This window comes from Anguilla anguilla, chromosome 13 (assembly GCF_013347855.1).
Source record: "Anguilla anguilla isolate fAngAng1 chromosome 13, fAngAng1.pri, whole genome shotgun sequence".
In the NCBI taxonomy this organism is placed as follows: Eukaryota; Metazoa; Chordata; class Actinopteri; order Anguilliformes; family Anguillidae; genus Anguilla; species Anguilla anguilla.
Genome location: NC_049213.1, coordinates 18,582,426 through 18,604,805, shown reverse-complemented (window position 1 = coordinate 18,604,805; position 22,380 = coordinate 18,582,426). Strand labels below are relative to the sequence as shown.

The window sequence follows — 22,380 nt, the reverse complement described above, 5'->3', positions numbered from 1 at the left end:
GGCCTAAGGATAATAGTTGCACTTGCAATACATGCATATGGGGACTTATGAATGAAAACTTATGAAAGAAGTTTTTACGGAATAACATCGGTATTGTATAATGTACAACAAACTTTATAACTAACAATTACGTGGGAAACGTTAGATATCAGTCAGGCCGAATGTAGCGATGTCACACAAGGTAATTTCTAGTTGACAATACAAATTAATACTTATTATTATATATTGGTATTCAACAAAACAACTACAACACAAATAATAAACAAACAACATGCATGCATAGTTTACATATTTTGAGAATCTCCTCTCCCAGATAGGCTACGATAGCACAACAGTCGGCTCTAGGACCTAGGGCTGCCCGTCCTCCAAGCTCTGTGTACATCACCACGATTCTCACTTCCTCGAGTCGATTTCTTTCTTTTCAATGATCATGGCTGCACTCAAGTAGATAGAGCCAGCCATGTTTGCTAATAATGAAACCCAAAGGTTAGCGAGTAGCTGTTTATTATTTGCATCGTTTTTACCAACATAAACGACATATTTAGTCAATCAAGAAGATTCAATATATTGCTGTCTTTGGATATCGAGGATTATAAGGTTTGGTTTTTTTTGTATTAAAACTTTTCAGCGTGCGGCTCAATGGTTGCCGTTTGAAAATTTCTCAACTGCATCAGTGAAACTGAGTTTATTAAACAAAAGAGGAGTATCCAATTTGTCCACAGTAGAACAAATTATGGATTCTTGGGAAATATTTTATGGTTAAACGTAAATGTTAAAATTGTCCAGAAAGTTTTGTTAAAGTTGACGTGCAGCTATAGTATTTTTATTAACTTTAACAACTGTTTAAATAAACTTTAATCTGTCGTTATTTATGGAGGGCCTTGTATGCAAAGGCCGAATTATTGACCATTCATCCAAATAGCTAACGTTATAGCTAGATCCCAGGCAGTTTAGCTAATTTAGGTATGATTTCAGAAATTATTTTTGTGGAATCCGTTTAGGATGTTTGTATTGAACTGAATTCTTTGCTGAATATTTTTGCGGGGTGTTATGGTATTGTAAATATAAGGCCTGTGTGGGGTCTAATGATGAAATATTAAATGTCTGATTAGAAATTACGTTTTGCTTGTCGAAACAGCGTTGCTAGCCCGTTCGTTTCTTGCCTAGCTGGGTAACTGTCTAGTTTGAATGAAAATCGGTTAACGTAACGTCGATGGTTAGCTATCTAAGTTAGCTTGACATCTTAGTTGAAAATAAGGTTCGCTAGTCAGAAACAAATTCTGTATAGCACAGGTTGAATTCACTCGTTCGTTTAGCTTCTATCACCAATTGCAGTCTTACCAACTGTGTCGCTATTGTAGATGGGATGTTTTTTTTAGCTAGTTAGTCTAACGTAATTCATTTTAGCCAAATTAGTTAAACCAAGATAACTAGCGTTAGCTATTCCGCAAACTATTCAGCCAGATTGCTTTCCAGAAAAACGTGTTCATCACATCGCAGCAATGTTGCCAAAGATACTTATCCAAAAGCAGGAGTTTTCAAACTTGGGGGCGCAGAGGGGTTGCCGTTGGGGCGCAGACATCGATCTTAAAGCCTAGCTAACCTAAAATGAAATTATAACGTTAATTTATTTAACTTTTTATTTTTATTTTTCCTGTCTCTGCCACTCTGTTAGCTACGGTAACCAGTCTATTTTCAAGGCAACGCCAGACGGCGGCACTTCAGTTACCTACCATCCATCCATCACATAGGTCAACATATACAGTACACTACTGTAGTTATCAGAGCTAGAGATCAGATCACCAGCATGGAAATGTTTTTAAACCGAGACTTCTCGACCTGAAGAAACCATGCCGGTATCGGAAATACCATCCGTGGTTTTTAGATGTGGGGTTCACTTACACTGGGTCAGATGACAAGCCCCGAACGCAATCTGCGCCGAGTTCTCGCAAGTTAAATATTACATTTATTACATAGATATTCACCCCGAATCAGAGTAGATTTCTTGTATAAAGCTTTATTTTGTGTGGTCTGCCATTTCTGTACTACAGTCATTTGATTGGTCTTTGCAGAACTTGCCAATAAGGTAAATAACATACAAGTCGTTTTTTTCTTCTTTTGCAGATGGAGGCGAATAATCATTTTAACTTTGGCAGCCATCCAGCTGTTCCGACAAACTCAGGGTCTAAGCCTTCCTCAGGAGATTCTCACTATTCTAACGGGTCCTCCATAAGCCTCCCACAGCCTGGGAAAAGTGAGCTTCTCGGTCTCAGGCTTCTCTCAATATGGTTATTCAACCTAAAACACTGTTCTAAATCTTGTTGTTTAAAGTGTTGCACTATTATTAGTGCCAATGTTCAGAGGAAAATGTGGCCTACCTGTTTTTTAAATGATTATTGTTGTGATTCTTGCAGATATGAAGAGTGAGGTGAATGTTAATGGCATCACTACTGTAAAGGGACCCAGCCAGCCCCACCCCCTTCCTTCCACACCGTACACTGTGATTGGTCATCGCCGCCACCACAGCGAACTGGAATACGATTATCTGTGGGGCCAGCAGCAGTACAGTCCGCCAATGGGCATCGACCCCGGAGCCACCCTGCAGCAGCAGGAACACAGAAAATCTGAGCCAAACGGTGGGCTGGCGGCCTCCTGCCCACCTAATGTTACTGTGGGGAAGGGCGGGTACTGGAACCAGGGTATCCCTGGCCAGCAGCATGGCACTTCCCCTAACCTCTTGGAGTACAGCTCACACAGGGCCTTCCAGAGTCATCCTCAGCTCAGCGAAGCACCCCAAAAGGGCCACGACAACCTACAGTCACAGCAGCATCATCTGAAACACAAACACCCCCCATCACAACAGCTAGCATCCCAGCAAAACCAACAGCAACCATCCCAACAAAATCAACAGCAACCATTTCAACATCATCAACAGCAACCATCTCAACAACACCAACAGCAAACATCCCAGCAACACCAACAGCAAGTATCCCAACAACAACACCAGCACCAACCATCCCTACAGCAACAACACCAAACATCACAATGGCAACATCAACATCAGCCATCCCAACAACAACACCACCAATCATCACCTCAGCAACAACACCAGCACCAACCATCCAAGCAACACCAGCAGCAGCATCCTTATGGGATGATGTTCAGTGGGATCTCCTGCTTCCACCAGCTGGCGCCTCACCACTCGCACCCTCCGGCTCAGGTGATGCCCCCATTTTCAGAGAGCTGCGCCCCCCAAAGCAGTGGCCCTCGACAACACAACCTGGGCCAGAGAGGGTCTGCCAGCCACCTGTCCGTGCAGAGCTCACCTGCTGCTCTGGAGAACAGCACTCCCCAGGACAACAGTGATGCAGCGACGCTTGCATTCAACCACAGTAATGGTAAGCGACTGTGTTAGGTTCTTAATAAACGGTTTGTTCTGTGGGCGAAAGTAAGTTTAAAAATGCAAAGCCGACCCGGTCATGTGAAACTTAAGTTCAGTGTCCGTGTCGGTTATTTAAGGTTAGCAGTGCTTTAATTTGGTTTCAGTTTTGTTCTGAGGCATTATTTTTGAGACAAGTGAACCACCATCCAAATGTAGATCACTATCTGCCAGTTTTTGTGGTATGTGGTGTAACGTGCAACAGTTCGGAATCTTGTAGTAATTATTTGTCTGAGATCTTGTGATTCTAGTAAAGTTCATGCGTAAACAATGAATGAAAGAAATTGAGCATATGTGTGCAAGTTGAAATTTCACTTCTCAGAATGTAGTGCTTTTTCCTTGTTGAAATTTAGCTTTTTGAAATTTGAGGAAATTAAAAAGATTTATTGTTCCTAGAACATTACTGTCAATCTGTTTCCTCTTGTCTCATTGACCTTGTTTTGTCCTCCAGGGCACATGAATGAGGGGGGCAATGAGGCGGACAGCCGTTCCGGTGACAGCGAGCAGTTTTCTGTCACCCAGCGGCTCCCCAAGAATGAAGGGCTTCCTATTCCTCAACCCACCTCTCTCTGCCACTCGCAAGTTCGCCACACCTTTGTGGACAATGGCGGAGGCCCCACGAGCCAGTGGCAGCTGTCGAGGGACCCGCCATGTGCTTTTCCTTCACCCGCTGAAATGGGATCCAGGCGCAATGCTCCAAATCAGCAGGGATCTGCTGCGGAGTCAGACTCTTCCTTAGCAATGGTAGGGCCTTCCCTTACACCTGGTGGTCAACAGGAGGTGTCCAACATGAACATGGGCAGGGAGGTGGAAGCCAGCACCCCCCTGTTCCACTCTGGGGTCGCAGGTCTGGCGGAAACCCAAAATGGTCCTATGGTATCCTCAGGGAACAAAACCCCAGAGCACCCTCCCTGCATCCCCCAAAACAGCAGGTACCCAGACCACTCCCTTGGGAGCCTCTTCAAGAACCAGGAAACTGCAAACGGAATCTTCACCGCCAAAGATTCTGACGAAAGTGCTTCACACCTGGAGGAGACCCTTAGTGAAGGTATGGAAGTCAGACCCCCACACTCCGACCGCACTGTCTCCACCCTGCCCTCATCCTAGGGTGAGTGGGTGGGTCATGGTTTGTCATTCCCCAAAATGCAGTTAGGGCTTATTCATTCTTTTAAATGGGGATAAGGGCAGTGGACAGAAAATGGCCACTTTTTTACCATTGTGAGAACTTTTGACTTTGGACAAATTGGTTCCACAAAATCTGAACCATGCATTATAGTGACTGTATGGCTATTGGATCATTATTCATGCTGTGCACTGAAATGTGCTTTGCACCAGTCTTGCCTCTCAGCTGCAATTTGCAGATACTGATGCAATTTCCTGCACTGAAGTACTGGCAGATACAAACGCTGTGCACCTAAAATACCTCTTGTCCTTTTGAGAAATGAGTGGACACATCAACAAGCTTGTGTTCACTTTATCTGTAAACCTGCTTCGGTCTTATTTGGTCAAGAAGACCTTGTGTCAATCAGGTTTATAGCTAAAGTGAACACAAGTTGCATTGTTGCCTAAAAAAGGTGACTGAAAAGTGGTAGGTGTTTTTATGGGAGTCATCCACTGATTTGTTCAGTTTGCTTGTTTATGTCCTCAGTGGAATTGTAATGCGGATCATTCAGTCCCATAGCCAATGCACTTCTGTCCTCAGATTCTAAGTTGGAGGAGCTGGAGGAGGAGGAAGAGGATGTACAGGATACCCCAGGCTTGGTTGAGAGCGCAGCAGTGGGGGTTTGGATGGAGGAAAGGCAGAAGGTACCGTGTGACTCTCCAGCCTCCAGCGCTGGAGCCTGTGCAGAGGAAGACCGTGCCTTCCAGGCCCCTAATAGTCATGGTAACTCAGACCGCTCCACCAGCACCGCACCTTCCCAGCCCTCACCAGTCATAGTAACTCAGACCACACCACCAACACCTCACCTTCCCAGTCCTTACCAGTCATGGTCACCCAAACCGCACCGCCTGCACCTCACCTTTCCAGCCCTTACCAGTCATGGTCACCCAAACCACACTGCCAGCACCACACCTTCCTGGCTTTTTTCTGTGAAGCTAACCAATTTTTACTTTCACAGTTAACCACCTACCTATAGATTTCACATCTGTGCAGCCTTTTTTGTTCATGGTGTCAATATGCAATTGCAAGTTCATGTGTTCACAACCAAGGTTATGCAGTCTTTTCTCCCTGGTTGTCTCGTGATATGTCTGTGTGGAAAGAAAATGATTATTTTTGAATAAAGATTATTATATATTTCACTAAGCCTTCCTATAATTAATAAATATCACTGGTGTTTGACAGATTCACTGTGTGAAAAGGAGAGGAAAGATGACACAGAGGATGGGTCTGAATCTCTGGACCCCTCTGAAGATGAAACTTCTGCTCCCAGCCTGTCTGCTGCCCCGCCCACATCTTCACCCGCGTCCTCTCCCTCCAACTGCCAAGACCCGTTCTGCTCTCACCCTTACCCCCCCTCCCCCTCCCCGCTGCCTGCCAGACCCAAGGCCAAGAGGGCAAAGAAAGCACCAAAAATACCCAAAATGGAGGAGAAAATTGAAGACCACTATAGTGAAGAGGAAGAGGTGTCCATCTCCAACGGTGAGCAAAGCTCCTAAATTGAGAAGTTTAGCCAGTTAGTTTGTTACGGATTAACTGATTCTTCATTTGCAGTGTCAATCACAATGCTAATATTAATTTGCAAAAGGTCAGTTTCTCTAGCCCTAGAGATGTCCTGGTTTCCCAACTGTATGCAGGTGAACACTGGTTCAGACTATGACCTTTCAGGGCTCTGATACTGTGAGTGTCATTATGATTGCAACCTTTTCCATGCAGGCCCAAGGAGGAGGATAGCCACTGAGGAACAAGTGCATTTCCCACTGCAGCATGGGTAATGTAGTCTTCAGAGATTTCCCATTCTCTGAGCACATACGCCTTCTGTACAACAGACAAGAACAATTACACTCCTGCCTGGATAGTCTGTTTACAGGTTTTTGTTTCCAATTACCCTTGGTTCAGTTATCTAACTGGCTGCACACATCGGCCCTACTTCAGTCATGGATCACCATTAAAAAATTTACATAGACACAAGTCTTTAGCTGGCTTTCATAAAATTGGCAACCAGTTCAGACCCAAGAAACCAGGTATGGGGAGTCAGCTGTATTATTGCCTGTTTGATCAACCTGCTTTGAGTGACAGCAATAATGCACATGCTCTGTGCCTCTCCTAGGGGAAGAATGAGTACTGATATAGAAGACTGAGCAGGGAGGCAAGCATTACCCTGCACAGGAAGGTTGATAATAGTGGATACATGGTGCCAAAGAGCAGCACTGGACCGTCCCTGCCATTCTTTTAGAGATTTCCAGTGAGAATATGAGAGTTGCAGTATAGACCCTGTGGTGTATCACAGGCCTGATAACTAGTGGAGCCTGGAGGTTGGGTGCGGAAGTGTGAGGTTTGTGTTTGTGGCAGGTGGAGACTGGGGGTTGGGTGCAGTAGTGTGAGGTTTGTGTTTGTGGCAGGTGGAGACTGGAGGTCGGGTGCGGAAGTGTGAGGTTTGTGTTTGTGGCAGGTGGAGACTGGGGGTCTGGTGCAGAAGTGTGAGGTTTGTCTTTGTGGCAGGTGGAGACGGGAAGTCCGGGTGCGCAGGTGTATGAATCGGCTGAAGGGAGAGACCTGGTACTACAGTCCATGTGGCAGGAGGATGAAGCAGTTTCCTGAAGTCATCAAGGTGCATGCAGTGATGAAACACGAGGTTAAATAGTATGTGATGCACATCCCTGTGTTGGTTTTTGGTGAGTAACTGTTTGTCTGATTTGTCTGTGCAGTATCTGAAACGGCAGCGAGGTGGCGCCGTCTCCAGGGAGCACTTCAGCTTCAGCCCTCGCATGCCCGTGGGCGATTTCTATGAAGAGCGGGAAACCGCCGAGGTCAGTTGGACGGCGCCCATTTTGCATTTAAAAATAAGGTTCTACTCTGAGTCAACTTGAGCACCACGAATGAGGCAGATTGCTCACAGTGGCCGTGTGCAGTGCATGTAGGTCGTGTGCAGTGTGTGTAGATGGCGTGCAGTGAGTGTGTGTGTGCGTTGTTGGCAGCGGGTCACATGGGTCCGTGCGTCCCTCCTGCAGGGCACGCAGTGGCTCCCCCTAGCCGACGAGGAGGTGCCCTCCATAATCATGGCCATCACCGGGAGGCGTGGCCGCCCCCCGAACCCTGACAGGGAGAGGTCCCGGCCCCGGCCCCGCGCCCGCCGCACCCTGGGCGGCCCCGGCAGACGCCCGGGGAGGCCCCACGGCGCCAGAATGATGGATCTGCTGAGGAAGGTGGACGCCAGGCTGCTGCAGAAGCTCGAGGCTCGCGGTAAGGGGACTCTGTCACAGCCTCTGTGCGTACGCTCACCTGGCTGCCATACTGGCTAGGGTCTCTTAAGATGGGTCAGAGGCAGGGGGTGTTCACGTGCACGCAAGTGACTTGGGCTGGTATTCATTTAACATTTAGAAGTTGGCACAAATGTGTGGACTGTGTATACTTTGTAGTTATAAAATGCAATGGTTTAAACAAAATGTTTTCTGACAATTAACTTTTTTACTTTTCACAGAAATTCTCAGTGAAGAAGAGAAGGAGAAACTGAAGAAAATCAGGAGGAAAATGAATAGCAAGGTAGAAGGAATGTAGGGAATGCAGTCTTTGCACTGTGACTGGAGCACATTACAGCACACTCACACTGTACACTGCGATCTGAGCATGTTACAGCACACTCACACTGTACACTGCACAACACAGCAAACAGTGCAACACGACTGTACTCTGTACGCTGCTCAGCACTGCAGCACAACCAAAGCACATAGCAGCACCTTCACGTTCTGCCCAATATCTGCTCCCTCTGCAGATGGAAAGGTGCATTTCATCTCCTCCAAGAAATGTGACCAATAAGTATGTGTTCTGCGCAGGGTTTGCGCTTTGGAGGGACTTCCCTCAGCCTCTGATTGGTAAAGCATGCCTGTATTAGGGGCCAGGCTTTCATTCTAACCAAGCGGTTACACACCTGATTCCACTAATCAAAATCCTTAGCAGAGATTCTTGTGGTTGATTAGTGGAATCAGGTGTGTTCCTGCTCGGTTGGAACAAAAGCCTGCACGCACACCGGCCCTTTCTGGATAAGACTGAGGACCCCTGGTCTAGTGTAATGAGCATCCCGCTCATGATAACAAAACATTGAGCAACATGCTTGTAAAAATTAGTTTCACATGTCAGTACTACAATGTATTTTCTTGTTCAGAATGGATATTGCAGTTGATTTGTCTTTACTCACGGGCATGTTTTGGCTTTGAACTGCGCATTGTAAATGCTGCTTGTAATGATGACACGAATGTGAGTAGTTGGACTGTGTCAGCACTGCCTTGTGGAGGCGTAGTGTTTTAACCTGACAAAAGTGTGTGTTTTTCGTACTCCAAGACCGGGAACAAAAGAAAGGAAACAAAAATTTGGAAAATGCGGCAGGAGAGAAGGAGGGTTAAGGTTAGTCTGAGATGGCCGCAGGCTGTTGGATGCATGCTGCTGGTGGCCAGCGGGGTTCTCTTGCTGGGTGGTCTGTGCCTCGCAGTTTGACCACCAAACCCCTCTGGTCAAGCGGATGCCAGCATGCGTCTGCATGAGCTGCACGTTAAGTGTGCTCCTCTGACCGTAGGGCTGAGCTCACGCATGATGAATGGAAAGAAAGCAGTGTTTGTCATGTGCACCTGCAGCTATGGGGCTGACTGATGAATATTGTTGGGTGTTCCCGACTGGGAGAGAAAGGGAACAGTGGGAATGGGGGAAAAGGTTAAAGGAGACTGAAGGTTCTGCATGTTATTGCTGAAAAAGCTGAGTACTATAATGTGAAGGTTCTGCATGTTGCTGAACGAGCTGAGTGCTGTAATGTGAAGGTTCTGCATGTTGCTGAACGAGCTGAGTGCTGTAATGTGAAGGTTCTGCGTGTTGTTGAAAGAGCTGAGTGCTGTAATGTGAAGGTTCTGCATGTTGAAAGAGCTGAGTGCTGTAATGTGAAGGTTCTGCATGTTATTGCTATAAGATATAGGACTATGACAGGGCCCTTTAACAGGTTTTGTTAAAACCTTCCGGCACTTTCTCTCCACCCAGCTGGTGAAGGCCACAAGCACCGATCAGGAGTGGGAGGAGCACGGTGCGACCAGTCCTCGGCCCCTGGAGCGGAGGGAGGGGGCAGCCGCGGAGGCAGGCGAGGACACCCCCACCCGGGAGAAGCGGGCGGGCTCGGGGCGGAGCGATGCGAAGATGCTGGCCAGGGCGAGGGCGGAGAAGGAGGCCCAGGCTCACGCCGCGGAGGTGGCCAGGAGGCAGGCGGAGCGGAGGGCTCAGGTGCAGAGGCACCTGGAGGAGCGGCGCAGGCAGCAGTTCTTCCTGGAGGAGCTGAAGAAGCCCACGGAGGACATGTGCCTCGCCGATCACCAGGTGAGCCTTCGCGGTCGCGTGCACTGAGACCACGGTCGTGCGCACCCTTGACCGATCACAAAGTTCCTGAACTAGAGATGCAGGACGGAATTGGATTGCCCTGTTTAAGCAACGTCCTGGTAATTTAGTGAACACTCGACGGTGCTGAAAAGTAGAGTGTAATTCATTTCTTTAATTGCAAAATATATCCAAAACACTGTCATCTGCGTTACAACACTAGGCGGTGGGTTTCATGGGTGTTGACCCCATTAGGAAGTGGGTGTGACTGCTGTTAACTCCTTTTGGCAGCGGGTGTGATGGGTGTTGACTCCTTTAGGAGTTGGGTGTGATGGGTGTTGACTCTTTTTGGAGGTGGGTATGACAGTGTTGACTCCTGTCGGAGGTTGTTGTGACGCGTGTTGACCTCTCCTTTCCCAGCCGCTGCCTGAGCTGCCCTGTGTGCCGGGTCTGGTGCTCTCGGGCCGCGCCTTCGCGCACTGCCTCCAGGTGGTGGAGTTCCTGCACAGCTACGGGAAGGTGCTGGCCCTCCAGCTGTCCCACGACGTGCCCAGCCTGGCCACCCTGCAGGAGGGTCTCCTGGGCCTGGAGGGCAGTGAGGGCGAGCTCCTGGATCTGCTGGTGCAGCTAGTGCAGGCTGCGCTCCATGACCCGGGCCTGCCCTCCAGCTACCAGGTAAGGGCCGGCTGCTCCAGCCTGACGCTGTAACCACGCCCTGAATATATGAATGGAGAAAATGTGCTAGAGGTTTATCACGTCTTCATTCAGCCTCACAATTAATCCAGTTAAATAATAATTTAGCACCTGTACTAGGTTTAATATAGGTTGTCCTCAAGATAATTATTGATTTACTGATGGTATGTTTTTATTTGTATGACTGTTTCTAAGTGTTAATATTTATACTGTATATAAACTGACCCCCCAATTCTCAACTTTCCTAAAAGAATTATCTACATTTGAATAATTGCTACGTTTCTGAATGTCTCTCTGCAGTCGGTGAAGATCCTCGGGGAGAGGTTGGGGGACGTGGAGCTGAACCCCAGCAGCGTGTCAGAGGGGCTGCGGATCTTTCTGGAGTCGCGTGGTTTCGAGCCGGCCGCGTGCGCCAGCCTGTGCACCAGGCCTTTCCAGGCTCACAGCCCCGACGCTAAAGCCGCCATGCTGGCCTTCCTGGTGGGGGAGCTCAACGACAGCGGCATCGTCACCAAGTGAGAGCCAGAAAATGGGAACTCCACCACCACCACCTTCCTTTCTTTCTCCTCCCTCTCTCTGTCTCCACCTCTACCTCTCAACCAGAGGGATAAAGTGGCCATGATGATATCTCTACACAAAATGTATAACTAGCAAAGCTTAAGGGAAGAGGGCTGAAGGGGATGTTTGGGGATGTAATATCACGTGTATATTTTTAGAAAATTCTGCATGCTCACTGTGTATGTAGCTCATGGTATCATTGGATAATCCTTTTCTATCCACTTTAGGGAATTAGATAGCACACTGGAGAAAATGGCTACCTACAGGAAGAACAAGTGGATAATCGAAGGAAAGCTACGCAAGTAAGTTTGAAGCTCATCTCCCTGACGACGCTAGCCTGTGGAGTGGGGATGTACTAGAAACAAATCCTGACCATATTGGTGCACTAACACTGTATAGTTGCATTCAAAGTCTACATTAGCTAAGTAGCACTGAGGTTTGCGTGCAATATCACTGAGTGGTCTGTATTAGCACAGTAGTGCTGAGTGGTCTGTATTAGCACAGTAGCGCTGAGTGGTCTGTATTAGCACAGTAGCGCTGAGTGGTCTGTATTAGCACAGTAGCGCTGAGTGGTCTGTATTAGCACGATGGCGCTGAGTGGTCTGTATTAGCACAGTAGCGCTGAGTGGTCTGTATTAGCACAGTAGCGCTGAGTGGTCTGTATTAGCACAGTAGCGCTGAGTGGTCTGTATTAGCACAGTAGCGCTGAGTGGTCTGTATTAGCACAGTAGCGCTGAGTGGTCTGTATTAGCACAGTAGCGCTGAGTGGTCTGTATTAGCACAATAGTGCTGAGTGGTCTGTATTAGCACAGTAGCGCTGAGTGGTCTGTATTAGCACGATGGCGCTGAGTGGTCTGTATTAGCACAGTAGCGCTGAGTGGTCTGTATTAGCACGATGGCGCTGAGTGGTCTGTATTAGCACAGTAGCGCTGAGTGGTCTGTATTAGCACAGTAGCGCTGAGTGGTCTGTATTAGCACAGTAGCGCTGAGTGGTCTGTATTAGCACAATAGTGCTGAGTGGTCTGTATTAGCACAGTAGCGCTGAGTGGTCTGTATTAGCACAGTAGCGCTGAGTGGTCTGTATTAGCACAGTAGCGCTGAGTGGTCTATATTAACGCAGTAGCGCTGAGTGGTCTGTATTAGCACGACAGCGCAAATCATTCAGCTCTGTGTGCCCAGGCTGAAGGCAGCACTCGCACAGGAGCCATGTCTGGAGGGGCAGAGTAGGACCTCCAGGACAGAGGAGACTCTGGAGGAAAGCCTGGAGAGGAGCAGCCACTGCACCGACAAAGAGGAGGCCCAGCTCGGACAGGTGGGCAGGGCTACTGGGCGGGGCTACTGGGTGGGGCCATGAGGTCAGGTTGTCAGGGGAATTTTGTTAACCACTTTCCCTTTTCAGTTGGTTGACCTTTTGCTAAATGTATGCTTGGAGCATCAGAGAGAAATCTATTGCATATGTTTTGCTTACATAAATCATATTTACTCTCATTCTCCCTCAGGGTCAGAGTACTTCCTGTGGCAGCGTCCCTGACCTTGAACGGCAGATCGATAAGCTGACCAAGGTAACGCTCCGTTCCTCTCTCCGCAGCAGGACAGAAAGTTTGGGTTGGTAGTAACTTTTTTCTCCTGTTTTTTCCCCTCTCGCAGCGGCAGGTGTTTTTCCGTAAGAAGCTGCTGCAGGCGTCCCATTCCCTGCGCGCGGGCTTCCTGGGAGAGGACCGGTACCGGCGCCGGTACTGGGCCCTGCCGCGCGTCGGCGCCATCCTGGTGGAGGGGTCCGAGGAGATCTTAGGTGGGTATGGGTCCTCTCGGGGGTCCTCGTGCGTAGAGCGAAATTCGGCCTTAAAAAAGAGGCACAGATTTGTTTATCCTCCAAACTGTGGTCCTGGGCATAAGCTACCAGTGATGTGACCTGTATCCACATTTTATGGTTACCAGAAGAGTGCTGGCACCTGTTTTTGTTGAAGTTCTGTCACCCATTAGCCATGACATGACTGAGATTCTGGCGCTGTGGTTAGAGGGCAGCATATGCAGATTACAGATTCAGGTTTTTTCTGAATTTTTTTTTTCTGATAATTTCTAGTTCCTGGGATATCATGGTAGTTCTCCATGATCAAATTAGTGCTGGAAAATTGCCTGGACCTGGACTGGAGTCAAACAACCTGTGCTGTTCTTGAACTTTTATTGGGTGTTCTGTTCTGTTTCTTTTGCACAGAAAAATACACTCACCTATGATTATATAATGCTTTTTATGCTGTTCATATCCATTGCGGCACCAGTACCACCCTCCCCTTTCTCCCAATCCTGATCTTTGTCTTACAGGTTGCCAAGGAGACGTGTTTGTGTCCGACGAAGCTGTTCCAGATCTTGCTCCTGTTAAGAAGGAACCCAAACCTGAGCCTCAGCCGACCCCGGCCCCACCCCCGCCCCCAGTCCCTCCCCCCGCCGAGGCGGACCCTCTGCCTGGCATCGCATCCCTCATGTCCCGCCCCAGTGGGCGGGGCCGGCCGCGAAAAATCAAACCCGAGGTGGAGCTGCATCTGAGGACCGCCAAGAGCCGCCGCCATCGCCGTAGCAGCAAGGCGGGCCGGGAGGAGGAGGGGGGCGGGGCTTACCCCCAGCACAGGGACGGTGTGAAGGAGGAGGCGGAGAGTCTGCTTCCCAAAGCCCCCTGTTACCCCGCCCTACCCTCCAGTGACTCCCCCCTGACCCCTGCTGCTCCTGATTGTCATGCCACTTCACTTTTCCCGGTGAGTCCTGTCCATCAATCAGCAAGTTTACAGCTGAATGATATCCACTAGGTTACTAGGCTATTCATAAAAGCCCATCATCTTATCTGGTAATGATCCTGCCTTGAAAAAAAATCTTTATTAGATTTTATTGCCCCCATTTGTCATTGCATTGTTTGTTCCTACTGTTTACCTCGTTCTTGGTTTTGTTCCTGCAGTTCAACCAGGTGTGCTCCACCCCCCTCCCAAGACCGGGCAGGAGGAGGGGGGGCGGTGCCGTCGGCCCCCACGGCACCCCCAGGCGCCGTGGCCGCCCCCCCTCCTCGCTCCTGCGGCAGGTGGAGCAGCAGTACCTCTCTCAGCTGGACGCCAGGCCCATTCCCACAGGTCAGAACTGCCCCTGTGTCCGGCACCACCTGCCACCCCCCCAAACTGTGAGGGAGGGGCGGGGTTCTGTATTTCTGCCTCTACACATTCTGTCCAAAGAAACTTTGAACTGTGACCCTAGTGAAGTACGCACAGATACAGTGCTGTGAAAAAGTACCAACCCCCTTCCTGATTTTCTCTGTTATTGCATATTTGTCACACTGAATGGTTTCATATCTTTAGACAAAATGTAGTATTATACAAAGGGAACCTGAGTGAACAAAACACGTTTTTAAAATTATTTTTTCATTTAATGAAAAAAGTTGCACTCTAATCTCCCATGTGTAAAAGCAATTCACTGCACTGTAAATTGGCTGTTCTACTCGATCTATTTATTTGCAAATGATGTCGTGAAACATTTGAAGCCAGTAGGGACCGACTCCAAATGAACAGAATTGTAAAAAGCGCAAAGAAGTTGCGGCACACGTTAGTGTTGGTGCTCAGGTGGACAGGTGGTTTCTCCCTCGTCCCTTGGCGTTACAGTGAGTTACCTGCGGGAGCTCAGAGCAGCCCTGGAAAACGCTCTCTGCTTGTGTGTGTGCACGCAGGGATGGCGCGCGGCTGGTGGTGGGTGAGGGGCCCCGAGGAGCTGGCGGCCCTGCTGAAGGCCCTGCACCCGCGGGGCATCAGAGAGAAGGCCCTGCACAAACACCTGAGCAAGCACGGCGAGTACCTGGCTGAGCTCTGCGCCCGGGCGCCCTGCGGTAAGGCCCGCCTACAGGGGGGAGGGGCTTCGCACCGGGGGATCCCATTGGACCATGGAAAACTGCGGCCTCAGTGTGTTGTGATCTCTGTGGTTTTGTGGCTTGACTGTAGCCGGGGTGTCTGGTTTCCGCAGATCCCATGTTCCAGGAGGAAACTGCGACGGGCAGGGTGTCGCAGGCCCTGGCCCAGGCGTGGGATGGGGAGCGCAGGGCCATGGAGGCAGATCTCGGCGTGCTGCAGTGGGTGGAGGACCTGGAGAAGAGGGTCCTGTCGGCCCAACTGCATGCCAAGGTGGGCAGATCGAGGTGCAAGTACCCAGTCAATTTAGCTTGGGTGTACTTGAGGAATAATGTCCCTGATATTGTATAGTATTGCACGTTGCTGTGGGTGTGTTGTATAATATTGTTGTGTGCCAGCATCCACCATGTGTGGTCTTGTAACCTAAAGGTCCCAGGTTGTACCCTTGAGCAAGGTACTTTTTAACCTGCATTGCTTCAGTATATATCCAGCTGTATAAATGGATGCAGTGTAAATGGCATGTAAACGTTGTGTGAGTCGCTCTGCATAAGGGCGTCTGCTGAATGGCTGTAGTGCAATGTGGTGTGCTGTAGTTCTGTAATAACTGCTCTCTCTGCGTGTGGCTCAGGACTGGGCCTTGCCGGAGCCGGACTCCACGCGGGAGGACCTGCGGTACCACGAGCACGCGCTGGACCTGCAGGACGACTGGGTGTTGAAGCCCAGGAGGGAGCGGTGCGCGCTCCCGCGGCTGCCCTCCAACCCCCTGGACCTGGCCGTGCTGCGGCTGGGCCGGCTGGAGCGCTGCATCCAGCGCCGCTGCCTGAGGGAGCCGCTCTGGAGCCTGGGGGAGGTGGTGCGGCTCGCCCCCCTCGACCCGCCCGCTGGGGAGGCCGTCCCGGAGGACTTGGAGAGGTGCATTACCTGCATGTTAGCTACCCACGTGCTTTACTATGTCTTATGTCAAAATTCCAAATTTCTAGGCAGAATTCCCTTTGTCTTTGAGTTAATTTGGAGCTCTGACACGTCCAGTGGTTATCATCCTCACCAGCAGGTGGTGCTAGTACTCTGCAGTCGTAGCTTGCTGTGGTTGCATCCTGTGTGGCTTTATGGTTTAAGTGAAAGAGCTCTGCTTTGGTTCCTGTGTACAGACTGCAGAGAGAATGTACACTGACCTATAAAAATAAATGATACTGGTGGTGCCGTGTGCGTGCGTGCGTGTGCAGATTTGTCTGCGATAGGCGTGTGTTCATATGCGTGTTCTCTCCTGCAGTGTTGAGAGTGAGATCACCCTGCGTTTGCGGGCGTGGCGCCAAGCCCTGGATCGCTGTAGCAGCTCCGCCCAGCTCTCCCTGTGTTTAATGCAGTTGGAACATGCCATTGCCTGGGAAACGGTGAGTCCCGCCCACTCCCTCTCCCTTGCATTCCTGCCCCCGCCCTCACCCTCTCACCTCCACATCTCACTCACCCAATCCACCCCCCCCCCCCCGCCTTTCTGTCCCCAGGCTAATGGTGAGCAACGTCATCCTGCAAAGCAGAAGTCCCGAGCACGCAAGAGGTACCCGGGGGGGCATGAGCCGGGCAGCTCGGACGAGGAGAACCCCCCCAGGAGGGGAGGCGCGGGCGGAGGTGGGCCGCGCAGGGACGACGCGGGATTCTCCTCCTCCCCTTATTCCCGTTTCTCAGGGGACAGCTGCTCTCCTGCCAAACGCCGTCGCGTGACCACCCGCAACCAACCGGACCTCACCTACTGCGAGTACGTCACTCAGACTGTTACCTGTTCCCCCACCTCGTCATACTCAAACCCCCCAAACCCAACCCTGTGGGGTTGAGCGTGGGGTTAAGCGTGGGGTTGAGCGTGGGGTTGAGCGTGGGATTGAGCGTGGGGTTGAGCGTGGGGTTGAGTGTGGGATTGAGCGTGGGGTTGAGCGTGGGGTTGAGTGTGGAGTTGAGCGTGGAGTTGAGTGTGGGGTTGAGTGTGGAGTTGAGCGTGGGGGTTGAGCGTGGAGTGGTGGATGGAGATGGTGGGTGGAGGTGGACAGAGGTGAGAGTGGGGGGTTGGGAGAGTGGAGATGGGTAGTGAGGGTGGAGGTTAAGATAGATGGTGGTGGTCAGGGTGTGGGTGGAGCTGAGGTCAGTCTAATGTCCACCGGTGTTCCAGGATCATCCTGATGGAGATGGAGGCCCACGGTGATGCCTGGCCTTTCCTGGAGCCCGTCAACCCCCGGCTGGTCCCCGGTTACCGCCGGGTCATCAAGAACCCCATGGACTTCCTCACCATGCGAGAGCGGCTACTGCAGGGAGAGTAAGGGCCCCAACCGCTAAACCCCTCCCTCATGACGCATAAACCATTCCCCTAGGAACTGTAGCCCCATTGACTCTGCCCTCGTACACACTGGACGTTTTAGTTTTGAAATGTTCTGGAAACGCTTTAATTTTGAGGTTTCCGCTACCTTGATCTGTTTGTACGACTTCACTGGAATTAATTTTGTGGTTTTCAAAACTTATAATAACCTCAATGCAGTGCCTCTCCTGACAGCGGATTTTATCTATTGCACTTTGTAATCATGGTTATATTAATTATGGATTGCAAGTATTAAATTTGGATTGCAAGTAGAATTGGTTTGAGAAATCGTGGAACTGGTTAAGCCCCTGAGAATGGGGTTAGCGTGTTAGCCTCGCCTGTCCCTCACCCCCGCCTCGCCTGTCCACAGGTATCGCAGCTGTGAGGAGTTTGCAGCCGACGCTCGGCTGGTCTTCGACAACTGCGAGCTCTTCAACGAGGACACGTCGGAGGTGGGCGTGGCCGGCCACTCCATGAGGCGCTTCTTCGAGAGCCGCTGGGCCGAGTTCTACCAGGACAAAGGCCAGTAGCAGGGGCCCCTGGACCCAGGGCTGAGGGCCTGGTCCCCCCCGGGGGACGGCCGCTTGTGGAACCTCTGGATCTCTCATCTCCCACCATTTTGCGGATGTTCCTCATTACCATCAGATCTGCTACTGGAGCCCAACCGCATCTTTATAAATTCCAGTCTAACCATGCTAAATCAGGGATTATATTCAGGGTTATGTATTTTTCTGTGATTTGGTCGCACTGCTGATGAATCCACGGCACTGAACAGTAGCAATGTTCGAAACCAAAAAGTGAGCTCAGCTTCAGTCAGAAAATGGCTGCCTGTCATACTGAGTCCACGTCAGTGCCTTCTACTGAAAATACAATGCTGTGGTCTTAAAGGCTAGAAGCATTTTGTGTGCGTGTATGCGTGCGTGTGCATACCAACACATTGTACATTGACTGGCTGAGATTTCTAATAGCAATGGGTCATAATGAACATGCACATATCAAATAATAGGGATTCTTTAAATGTCTGGTGGAACAGAAATTATTTGCTAATTTTCAGTGAGTCAGACAACTCAATTCTGTGACATTGAGATGCTGCTTTATCTAGAATGTTCTCATTATCAGCTTGGAAGAGATTGTTCTCTCTCAGTCTTCTGGGTTGTTTGCAAGATGGATGTTGGTGATCATACTAGCAGGTATTTAATTCCTCTGCTTTTTTCCCCCAGTAGCTTCTGTAGGCTCGAGGTCTTGTACCAGTTTGTTTATATATATTCACAGAAAATGTTTTCTGTGCTTTAGAGGCATTTGTTTTTCACGCTGCTGCTGGGAATTGGTTGACTGCATTTGTACACTGACAGTTGGCGTTCCTGTTCAGTCGATATTTAGTTTTGAATGCTTGTTCGCTCAGTGGGCCCTCGGCTGCATTTCCTGTGAGGTTTAGTAATATGCCCGCCCCCCTCGATTTTATTATGTTTCAACACTAACAGGACCTGCTGCTTCGGCAGTGCTTTCCTGAAGTAAAATAAATGCCTTTAATCTGCGGCATTCAAATTTAGTTAATTTCCATTTCAAAAGCTGGCGGTCCCTGGCACAGGCTCACAGTTTCGCCGCTGCTGTTGGCTGAGGTGACGGTGCGTCGGTGCGAGGCTATCTGTTGGACAGTACCCGTAATGGCCAGCGGGGGGCAGGGGGGGGGGGCACGCAGGCAGTGTGGGGCCCTGAGGGCTGCTGCCTGAGCGTGCGGAGAGCCGTGTCGTGGCTCAGGAGAGCTCCTCTGGGTCCCTTAGCGTTTCCTTCGTTTCGCTCTACTCTGTAGTAACAGACGAAGGTGGCTTCTGCTTGTCCTCATTCAGATCTGTGCTGTTTATTTTTTTTTATTCCATGTATTTTTTTTTCCTTTCCCCCAGAATACACTGCAAACCTGCACTGATTTATCAAGGTTTGTGGAAGAACCTGAAAGGAAAGACATAGCTCTACAGTTTACTGGCTGTTTAAACGTCTGTTCTTACACTGGTTAAAAAAAAATACTGATGTGTTGTTTGTAACTCTAAAGCAGGGCTTTCCAATCCTATCGGAGAAGGCCGGTGTGTGTGCTGGTTTTTTTTGTTTAGCCTAGCACTACAACACCTGATTCAACTAATTAACCAATCATGGCATTCAATCAAGACCCCCTAGTAGAACCAGGTGTGTTGGTGCTGGGCTATAGCTAAAGCCCACACACCCACGCCGGCCCTTTTTGGATAAGGTTGGGCACCCCTGCTCTACAGGGACAATTTTTTTATGAAAACCAAAATGTGGTCTTTTGGTGATTTTAATAATGTACTATTTTATCATTAGATGCATTCCATTCTATTTTTTTAGGACCAGTATCATTTTTATGAGGTATTAAAAACATGTTATATTGAGTTGCTGGGTGGCCCATCTGGTTAAGGCACTGTTCTTATTCTAGTTCATGGATGGGCCCCACAGTCTGGGATCAAATCCAGACCCTGGCAGTGTGAACTGTGGCTAGTAGCCATGCGGGGTAGCTCATCATTGGCGTTAGAGGTGCCCTTTGTGAGGGAGGGTTCAGTTGGTATGCATCTCATTGTTCTCTACTGACCCCTGCTGGTTGATTGGGTGCCTGCAGGTGAAGTGTGTTCATCTGACTCGTACCTGCATAAACCCGACTGCTCGTCTGCACTCTCCCTGCTCGATAGCGGAGGACCCAATAATGAGCGCTCGTTTATGATGGGCCTTTCCAAATTTGGGGGAAAAACAGACGAATGTGATATAACGCCTCTGCATTTGTAGAACATTGTATCGATGGAACTCTTGTGCATCTGCGAGTGTTATACGATTGTGAGGTAACATCTGTGCTTTTGCGGAACGTTATACCAACGTTGTGTAACACCTGTGCATTTGTAGAACATGTATTACGGATGTACATGTGCATTTGTAGAACACGTATGGATGTAACACCTGTGCATTTGTAGAATGTACTGTGAGGAAAATAAAGTGTCTAGTTAGGGGCTCTGTCACTTTGTTTCCTTTTCTGAATGAATTCACACAGCAGTAGGTCCCGGTTACTCTGGTTTCTTCTGTATGGGAAATCGGGCAGTCTTTTCTTAAAGGGCCTGCTTAAGAATTCTAGCCCCTTAAGCACTGCATAATCTCTTCATAAGCACAGTCGTGTTTCTCACAATCAAATGATTGCAGGTCTCCCTGGCCCCAGGAATCAGAATTGCCACTACTTAACATGCACCTAGCCCTCGTATTAAACTGTATTACATAGTTTATTCTGGCGCTTTCACTTGATTGAATTGGCTCTGCAAAATTTGAGCTGCATTGCTGAGTCCTTGTCATTGCATTATGTCCAACCATTTGAAAGTGAATTAAATCTTGACCAGGTAATGGTATCAAGACTGTGACGGGCAATATTATCATTCTTTCGTTACTCACCCAAACAGGAAATGTTGTCCCCCGGAAATAAATACCACTTGAGGTAATATTTCTGTTCTGTGTTTCTACACTCGTCTGGTGAATCCAGGGTGTGATTCTACTAAAATGATGTTTTCTATTCTTGGTTTTTTCTTTTACTTTTTAAATGATTTTTACCCCCCCCGCCCCCACCCCCCAATCAGGAAATGCCAGTCTGTTCATGCTGCAATGCTCATTGCAGCCTCAGTTGATTTTAAAGCACACAGACAACCATGTGCTCTCCTTTGAAGCATGTGATGTCAGCCACTCCTTCTTACCGTGCTGCACTTTGCAAGCCTGGCTTGCGCATTTATAATTCGGAAACTGGCGGAGGCGTCTAGCCTGCCGTGTGGCCCCCTGCGAGGCCTGTCGGTCGCACATGGCTCTGGTCCCTCCCCCTGTCAGTCCCAGCTGAGCTCTCTACTGGATCCCCCACACCAGCTATCTCAACGTGCATTTTAATTCCATAGCCAGCAAGGAGTCCATGCGCTGCCTTAAAGGAAAATCAGTCAGTTGCCATGCCCAAAATTTACACTGTGTAAGACGGGAGGGCAATACTAGACCAAGAGGTACTTTGCTATGCTAACCTAACGTGGGTCTGGCTCTCTTTACCTTGTCATATGTTTTATGGTTTTATGGTGTAAGTATTTTTGAGTCTGTCTCTGTCATCCCCGTGGACCAAGGTGGGGGGTGTTGAAAGATGTCTTGTTTAAACGGGATAGGATGGTGTAATATTCAAGGGGACTCAGTGCTGGGTTGAGGTGCGGTGAGAAGGACAGCACACTTTGTCCAATGGTAAAAGGGAACCTGTTGGGTCCACCACTGGTTTCCCTGAGCTGGCAGAAATGAGGGGGGGGGCGTGTGGGTGTTGTGTCCTCGTCAGCACTCTGGGGGGTCGGAAACCGAAAAGTCCCCACGCTAGCAAGTTTCACACTAGTCCTGCACCGGGGCTTACTTCCACAATAGAAGGGTTACCAGCATTGGAAGAGTAATCTCCCCCCACAATGGGCACACCCACACACAGTCCCAACCAGTGCATTCTGGACCCAGTCTGCAGAATCCCCCTCAATCCAACATGGGAGAGTGCATATATATGTATACATACAACATGCGCATACACACACACAAAACCACTTGCGCATACACACACACGTTAGTGTTAGTTGCATTATGCACTTTAATATCTCCGTCCACATTTTTAAGGACTATTCCTGCCTGCTTCACTTTCTCTCCCCACTCATTATCCCTGCCCTCTCTTCCTGCTTTCTCTCCTCTTACAGGGTGCTGACCTCTCAACTCCTGCTATCACACTGTCCAACTACATGCTCCCTAAATCCCGCTCCACACCCCTCCTCCAGCCCATCTCTCCTGACAGCCCCCCATTCTTCATCTCCCTGGTGAACTCATCCCTGTACCCTGGTTGTGTCCCAACAGCCTTCAAACAATCTCCAAAACCCACTCCTAACCCCTCTGCCATCCAGAAGCAACATCCTATTTCTTTAGGTTCTTG

General features: G+C 49.4%; 1 protein-coding gene across 3 annotated transcripts; it reads left to right on the top strand.

Annotated features, from left to right (window-relative positions):
• Nucleotides 1-406: 406 nt before the first annotated feature.
• Nucleotides 407-20,431, top strand: LOC118211171 (bromodomain adjacent to zinc finger domain protein 2A-like). 3 transcript variants are annotated; one of them, XM_035388099.1, is made up of 27 exons: nt 407-597; nt 2,125-2,254; nt 2,415-3,398; nt 3,891-4,487; nt 5,142-5,324; nt 5,784-6,080; nt 6,315-6,369; nt 7,101-7,209; nt 7,307-7,408; nt 7,610-7,841; nt 8,080-8,141; nt 9,621-9,950; nt 10,368-10,622; nt 10,941-11,155; nt 11,426-11,500; nt 12,378-12,510; nt 12,698-12,760; nt 12,846-12,990; nt 13,521-13,948; nt 14,146-14,314; nt 14,902-15,057; nt 15,192-15,349; nt 15,705-15,988; nt 16,347-16,467; nt 16,579-16,829; nt 17,235-17,378; nt 17,788-20,431. In XM_035388099.1, the coding sequence occupies exons 2-27, from the start codon at nt 2,125-2,127 to the stop codon at nt 17,945-17,947; spliced, it is 5,838 nt and encodes a 1,945-aa protein (XP_035243990.1). In that variant the 5' UTR covers nt 407-597; the 3' UTR covers nt 17,948-20,431. The 3 variants fall into 3 exon arrangements, with proteins under 3 accessions (XP_035243990.1, XP_035243989.1, XP_035243988.1); XM_035388098.1 differs by having other exon boundaries at nt 14,155-14,314; nt 16,347-16,829; XM_035388097.1 differs by having other exon boundaries at nt 16,347-16,829.
• Nucleotides 20,432-22,380: the final 1,949 nt, after the last annotated feature.